Source organism: Cariama cristata, unplaced genomic scaffold (genome assembly GCF_000690535.1).
Source record: "Cariama cristata isolate BGI_N322 unplaced genomic scaffold, ASM69053v1 scaffold38928, whole genome shotgun sequence".
Taxonomy (NCBI): domain Eukaryota; kingdom Metazoa; phylum Chordata; class Aves; order Cariamiformes; family Cariamidae; genus Cariama; species Cariama cristata.
Genome location: NW_009630200.1, coordinates 828 through 8,891, shown reverse-complemented (window position 1 = coordinate 8,891; position 8,064 = coordinate 828). Strand labels below are relative to the sequence as shown.

Here is an 8,064-nt window from a genome sequence, read left to right as displayed (position 1 = left end):
TTCCCTTTTTCCAACCCTTATCAGATAATATGGCATGAGTTTGTGTTTTTTATTGGTATAGTAATATTTCTATGCTGATTTGTTTTAAATTTCAAGTGTAAAGCCAAGACTAATTAACTTCAGTTTAAGATTTCGTGTGATCTGCTGGTTACTGTTTTTCATATCTTTTTTCCTGGAGGTTTCTCTTTTAAAACACCTTTGGAGTTATCTGAAAATAATGCTTTGCAGATGAGTTAGTCCAGCTATTCAGTTGAAGTTTTTATGCAGTAGCAATTCAGTGCTCATAAATACACTGCTTCTGTGGATGCAAGGATGCCCAACAGAAATTAATCTTCATCTTCTGTTACAGGTCCTTCAAAAGGACCAACTGTTCAGACAAAAAAAGTAGGAAAAGCTGAAGCTGTTTTGACGTGGAACCATCTCACAGTGGATGAACAAAATGGATTTATCAGAAGTTATACCATATTTTACAAAACTATCGATGGAAATGAAACAGGTAACAGAAAGCAGAGGAGTGCTTTGTGGCATTGAAGTATTCCATCTGTCTCCTTAGTTAGGTGTTCCGGAAAAAAAAGAGAGAGAATCGAGTGTGGCTGACAATCTGTTCTGATGACGTAAAGCTGTTATCTGAGGCATAGCTCTGCTCCATACTGAACAGAAAAGTCTGTAATAAAGAATTCAGAATATGCACTCTGTGTATAACAGGGTACTGAGTTTAACTCCTGAAAGCTGATTTGCAGGTATTGTGCTCCCATCTTTCTACCTAAATACAGAACGAGATAGTGGTATAGTAAGATGAATCTAGACCATTCAAGATGTAAAGGGCTTAACTGTATTTAACAATGGTAAAGCCTTAAAAAAAAAAAAAAAAGTATCTTTAATCCTCCTGGAGCTCCTGATCAGGATGTTACTGATATAAAACATTTGTTTGAAGTGCATATTTGTTCTCAGTAGTGTGTATGACCTGCAGGCATAGGACAGGGAGCTAGCACTATCAAAAGTTTTCTAGGCTTGCTTCATTTGGAAGGGACAATTACTTACGCCCATTCTACTTTTTATTCTAGTTAATTGTTTTTTTCTAGTTAGTAACTAGCTATTTATAGTTAGCTATGTATTCTGCTTATTAGAGACCTTTAAGCCTCAACTGTGCTACTAGTTTAGTTTGTAAACTTCTGGAGGGGAAGAAAAAGCACAGGAAATTAACATATAAAATGTCATCAGAGTAAGTTCAAACACTTGAACAGAAGCAAACGAATCTCAGCATTTCTTGTACAAGTTTGTACTCTTCCTGTGTCTGTTGTGTTTTCCATAGAGCCGTGCGTTTTACTAAAACCATCTTGTAGATTTGAAGACATGATGTCCTAATGCTGTTGTGTTTGTGGAGTTCTAATAAATTGTACAGAAAACTAGTGTAATTTTTTTCCTTTCTTTAGCTGTGACAGTGGATCCTTCCAAGACAGAGTATACGCTTTCTTCTCTAACCAGTGACACACTGTATACTGTGCGGATGATGGCATACACAGATGAAGGAGGCAGGAGTGGTCCTGATTTTACATTTACTACACAGAAGTTTGGTAAGGAAGAGTGGCACAATTAGTAGAAGTAGGAAGTAATGTTGCAACTATGCAAGATCTGATATGAGGGGAAGGGGATTTTATTTAAAAGAAAAAAGTTTCACTTGCAATCATACTCATAAGGTGCATGATATCCAGGTAGCCTGTCTAGTACTCAGTCACAAAGAGGTAGTTTAGTCAGGATTTCTTCTAATTGTACACAGGACAAGCTATCTTCTGCAGGTCTCCTGGATTGCTCTTTTATGTTGGCAAACATGCTAGTTTTGGGTATGTTTTGTGTATGCTTCAGGTTATAGTATTATTTTGCCCCAACTTTGTGTGAGTCATTAGTATTTACTCAGTGCCTTGTCTTCTCCTCTGGTGACTGGTGGCTCCTACTGTGGTCTTAAAGAGTCCAGAGTCTTTGTTTTAATCTGAAGTTAGGTTGGCCTTTATTATCCTGATAGGGGTGTCCTAAGAAGCTGCAGAGGTATGCTGGAATCTTGATCTGCTAATCTAGGTGCCAGTCAGCACATGCTGTTCTTACAACCCTTTCTCAGGTTCAACATTCTCGTTTATATCACTATTAAAGTTTGCTACAGTTCTCTACAGAGACTCATTTTAAATGTATTTTATGTTCAGATTTAGAAAGTGCTTCCTATTTGTAATGTTAAGAGCAACAACATTAACTGAGCTTAGTTGTGGGAAGCACTTCCTTAGATTTAGCAGGATTTGTTTTGTTTTTTCTGGATAATGTTGCTCTTCCCTAAGTATTCTGTAAGGTTTACTTAAGAATGTGTATAACATTGAAAGGGATAACAATAATGCAACTGTAAGTGTTTGCAGGCGGAGGATGTTTTTGTCTACAGAATAAACTGATGGATGACTAGTGACTTTGTTTGCATTACTTATTTGACCATGATGTTGTTATGGCAGCCAGTAGGCCACTGAAACACCTGGACCACAGATGAATTCACATAGATGTTGCTGTCATATCTGCCCAAACTGTAAAATTACTTGCTCTGTCAGTATTACAGCTTCTAGAGCAACCTGGGATTTTTATTGATGCAAGGCATTAGATTGTTGGGACAGAGCTTTTCCTGTTTTTACTAACATGCTCTTTTCATATGGTGAAAAGGTTCTTCTCAAGGTGAAGCTTAAGACTGAGCACTTCGAGTGTATTCAGTTTCAGATTCTCCCTGTCCCTTTGGGGATATAGGCTGCTGCTGAGTTCCTTAAATGCCAAAGTGGGCTGTAACTGCTTCTCTCCATTTTCTTCAGGGAAAGGAGAAATTGAAGCCATAGTTGTACCTGTGTGCCTAGCGTTCCTGTTGATTGTGCTCCTTGGAGTTTTGTTTTGCTTCAACAAACGTGACTTGTAAGTATAAATTAAGTCTTTCTCTTACGCTGCTGGTATTTCTGGGTGTAACAAAGAGATGGCAATAAGTCAATACAAACAAGAAAATATTCTGCAGTTAGATCAGAAAAAGAAGGTAAAACATGCATACATTGATTGGTGATAAACATATTTGTGTTTTTCTTGAGAAATCAGGTCTTCCTCTGATAGTAATTTCTTACTGTTAACAATTAGCACACAAGCTAAATATTCCATGACTCAATCCTGCAGGGAAATTCCTGCTTTTCTTGCCAGAGTTGATCAGGATTAGGTTTGTTAAGTTGTTATCAGAATATACTGTGTTGTTTTCTTAGTCATCATATGACAGTGGAATGATGGTCCCTAGTTTGTGAAGCACAGATCTGTTTCCTGGCTGTATTTGAGCTATTTGATTACAGTGTTAGCAAACTTTAAGCTTTACAGCCAGCCAGAAAAAATAGGCAGACATCTTACTTACCTACCTTATATAACCTCAGACAAACTCTGTGCCTGTTTAGTATCTGCTGGGAAACATCCTGCCTCCTGCTGCTTCCTCTATCCTGGAATTCTTGTCTGTGGCTTTAGCTGAGAGCTTATTGCTGAAGTGTTTTCCCTGGCAAGGAGTAGCATCTCTCCCATGTCTCCATCTTTTCTTTCTAATTAAAGAGAGCATTTTTTGCCCATTTCCTTCTGACCTCCCTGCTGCCGCTAAAATGAGTTGTTAATGGATGTCAGTTGAAAAGCCCATCTTGCTGTGTTTTTCAGAGTTCTCCTGGATCTGTTGTTGAAACCTGTTTATAAAGAGCAGGATAGATGCATCAGTTTCAAAGTTAGTTTGGTTGGGAGTGATTTATCTACAGAAACTTCTGTTGTTAAGTAATAGTTACTACATTCTTAAGAGTTCAGAGTTACAAAAGACAAAGCAAGTATTTCTTCAAGTATTTTCACTGTATTTTTAGCTGTGAAGTTGGCTTAGATTTTGACAGCTGTGATATTCATAGTTATCTTGAAGCGATGATGTATTTTTGTAGTGACATGCATCATAGACTTTACCTAAATAATTGCTCTGTAGATTCTAGAGTGCTATAAATTTGAAAATTCCTCACTAACTGTTACCATTTGGTTTGCTTTATATTGGATGGCTACATCTAATGCGTGAAGGAGTTAAGTGCAGTGGTGTGTTTTGCTAAGTAGTACAGCTTCCTGCAAAGATGTAAAGTAGTACAGGAAGCATTCCTATTTGAAAGTGAATAGTCTTGCAAAATTGCTCTGTAAGGGAGTCGTGTCCTGGATTACGCAGTACTTCCTATCAACGTAGGAATTTGGGGAGTGCATCTTGTAATTTTATTCTGTTTTTAATCCTTTGCAGAATTAAAAAGCACATCTGGCCTATTGTCCCTGATCCATCCAAAAGTAACATAGCTCAGTGGTCTCCTCAAGTTCCAGCTAAGGTAATACTCATCTTTCTGCATCCTGTATTTTCCTAGTCCATAAGGTTTCCAATAAACTAACCAGTGGGAGCCTTCTGTCTTCTCACACACATGGATTTCAAGGAAGAAAAACCTATATGTTAAGTTTCATGACATTGTGATACGATATGGTTAGAAGACTTTATTGCAGCAATAGATTCAGCATTAGAAATACATGGCCCTTAGCACAATTTCACAGCATGGAGCAGGCTTTAACATTGTGAATTATATCCAGTTTACTAGTTGGAAGGGTCAAATCCTAATTATTTTATTCATTCATGAGAAATCAGGATTAAGTAAACAGAACTCATGATGCTCATTCTTAAAACCCTGAAGTGACTTGTTTGCACAGTTAAGTCATCAATAAGACAGAAAGCTCTAAGAGTTCCTCATGGATGAGGAGATGGCAGCAAAATTTTGTGCCCCATGTGGGGTAAATGATGAAGCAAATTCTGTTCTCTAAACTGTGGCTAACTTCTGTGAAGAAGTGCTGTGACATTGAATATGTTATTGGAAGTAATGTATGTATGGCCTCAGTATAGAATGTTCCTGTGCTGCACAGCAAATAGTTCTGTGTTTACAGCTTTGAAGAATAATTAAAATCAGAGCAAAGCCTGCACACCCACTATGGTTTTGGAATAGCTGCATAATTAAGACTTTGTATTGGAAACAAAGCTACATCCTTCATTTTATAACAAATACCTTGGAGATATTGCCAAACTTAGTAAGGAGAAAACTTACATGAAGAAACTCGAAACAATTACAGGGTAAAAATTCAGATATTTAATGTTTTGTTTTATTTTTAACATAACTTTCCTCTTAGGCAACATCCATCTCTTTCTTTCAGCATAACTTTAGTTCCAAAGATCAGATGTACCCAGAAGGCAGCTTTACAGATGTAAGCGTCGTAGAAATAGAAGCTGATGACAAGAAGTCTTTTTCAGAGCAAGATCTAAAACCCTTTGACTTGCTTAAAAAGGAAAAAAGTACTTCAGAAGGGCACAGCAGTGGTATTGGAGGATCCTCGTGCATGTCTTCTCCTAGGCAAAGCGTATCTGACAGCGACGAAGGTGAAACTACACAAAACACTTCAAGCACTGTACAGTATTCAACTGTAGTACTTAATGGCTACAGAGACCAAACACCTGTACAAGTCTTTTCAAGGTCTGAGTCCACTCAGCCACTGCTAGATTCAGAAGAGAGATCAGAGGATCATGCTGGAGGAGGTGACAGTACAACACAGGGGCAGCAGTATTTCAAACAAAATGGTGGTCAGGATGAAACCAACACAGACAGGCCATGCTTTGAAAGAACAAAGCAAATTACTCCTGCTAATGAGGGGGATCTTGTTGGATTTGTACAACTGCAGATCTCAGGTCAGAGTTCACAGCCACTGGGCCTTGGGTTGGAAAAAAATACCCAGGAAGCCGCACTGTCACATGTTTTACAGACAAGTACTGAAGGACAAACTGTGAGACCTGAAACAGTGGAAAGAAATCCACTGTCAGTTGATGAAATGCCAAAAAGTTACCTCCCACAGACTGTGAGACAAGGGGGCTATATGCCTCAGTGAGAGAAGAGACTGGCTCTGTTTAGGCCTTCGTTAGTGCCTGTTCACACTTTCTCCTGTGTTTCTGATAAATTAAGCTAGGTATTTTTATCTGAGTGCAGATAGAAATACTGAAATTAAGCGAAGAGCAATTTGACAAAGTACAGTAAGGACTGTTTTTGTGGAAAATTTGCAGTCCAGACCTACCGGAGACTTACTTCTATGCACTACATAAAATCTTATGTCTGGATAGCTTTGTGCTACCTTGGGTTTTTTGTGTCTTGCCATATCAGATTTACACATGATTGAAAATGGCAAGTTTCAATTAATCACATGAGCCAATAGACTTCCTAGAAGAAATACTTTGATTTGTGACAGTGTACAAGCCTAAAAAGCCAGCTTTAGTTGCTTGGAGCATCTTTGTGCAAAAGTAAGACTGAAGCTTCGTATTCTAATGTGGAAGAATACTTGTGTCATATACTACTTTTCAGTAGCTTGACTGACACTCTGAATTTTGACTTGGCCCAGTGTCTCAGTTTCCAGCTTACCAGACATGCAAATCATGTTGATCCCTGTTTAAAAATTATAAAAATTAAATAGAACTCTCTATGGTGTGCAAATAAGCAAACACCATGATTCTTGACTCTGAATGCTACTATGAATAATATTCTGCCTACATTTAGATATGCATGCACATGAACTATATAATAATTTGGCCTAAAAATGTGCCTTGCAACTTGATGCACAGCAACTCAGTCTCATGTTCAAAAGTTTAAAAATCCAGAAGAAAATGCAAATTAACAGTTATTTAGAGGTTTTGTACCAAAATCACTGTCTGATTATGCCATGCCTCTCTGGTCATATAAATTGCCTTTGTTTAATAAGTGCATCTTTGCTGTATACAGCTTGAGAGGCAAGTAACGAGCTGTAAGTTTTTACCATTTTTCTAACTGTGCAGGAGAAAGGGAATATGACCTTCTTCCTGATTGACTGCGATGATTAGTGTGCTGTAACCTCACTGCTAATGCTGCAGGGCCTCCTTGAAACTGGTAGCAGCAAAAAAACCAAAGCATTGAAGTCATTGAAGCTCTCGGAGTTAAAAACAAAACCTGTACCCTGAATTTGAACGTTACTGGTAGTATGTATCTATTAGCAATCATGAGCCACAAGTAACACTTAGGTGTTTGTTAAAATTCCTGACTTTTTTCTTATGTCTCACTTTTCCCATGTTCATATGGATTTTATTGAAAAAGATACATTTCTTGGAGACTCTCTCTACAAGGGTTTAAAGAAAAATGAAATTACGTTAAAATAAACCCCTTCTCCAGTGATAACCTAAAAGGGTGCCATAAAATTTCTAGTTATTTTTTTAACCTTAGTGTAGTCCGCTTTCTAATCCGACACTAATACAACCTTAATTCAAAACACTAAATGCTGTGTTGTGAGAATAAAACAAAGGTTTTATTCCTCCTTCAGCAAAAGAGCTATGTATTTAAGACCACCTGAAACCTTTTGTGCTGTGACCTCTGGTGCTGCTGTTCTGCAAAGCACTTGCTAAAGGCCCTGGAAAGGCAGGTGTCAGTATCATTTCAACTTGCCTTGTCCTTGTGTGCCAGCTTGCATGGAAGGACAGGTATACATATAAATATTCACATGTGTCTTCTTTTGTTACAAAGAAATTCAATGCTAGAGTAAATTTCTAAGATTACCCCTTGAAGTCTGGACTATTTAAAATAGATAAAGAGTGCAGAATCCTTAATGACATTTCAGTATTCCACAGTTCTTTTCTCCCAACAATACTTTTTGTATCTGAGCACTTTTTTAAACTAAATGGGGATCTTGCAGCTTACTGTATCTAAACCTTTCTTCAAACCAGTCCCCTTCCTTTCCTCCCAACTCCACCTCAGCACCTTCAAACCCCTTCTCAGAGGGCAACGACATAATGAAAACTATGCTGTCATATGACAGCAGAGACCGTCTTTTGTTTTTTCAGAGGTTGAAGGAGCATTCCTTTGTCAGAACACATTCCTCTTGGAAAATAATAGCAGTTACTTTACTGGGGGGTGGGTTGTCTTCCCTATGCAAACTTCACATTGACTGTAGAAACCACAAGTAAAA

The 8,064-nt window shown here is 37.9% G+C and overlaps 1 protein-coding gene across 1 annotated transcript in view; it reads left to right on the top strand.

Moving 5' to 3' along the window:
- Positions 1 to 6,364, top strand: part of LOC104165720 (interleukin-6 receptor subunit beta-like) — a gene marked incomplete at its 5' end in the record, with an annotated part of 10,138 nt that extends 3,774 nt beyond the window's left edge. The window contains 5 exons of the mRNA XM_009705428.1: positions 350 to 496; positions 1,434 to 1,574; positions 2,835 to 2,931; positions 4,298 to 4,379; positions 5,245 to 6,364. Of these exons, the coding sequence (XP_009703730.1) occupies positions 350 to 496; positions 1,434 to 1,574; positions 2,835 to 2,931; positions 4,298 to 4,379; positions 5,245 to 5,970 (1,193 nt within the window). The remainder of the gene's footprint in view (positions 1 to 349; positions 497 to 1,433; positions 1,575 to 2,834; positions 2,932 to 4,297; positions 4,380 to 5,244) is intronic.
- Between the last annotated feature and the right edge of the window lie 1,700 nt (positions 6,365 to 8,064).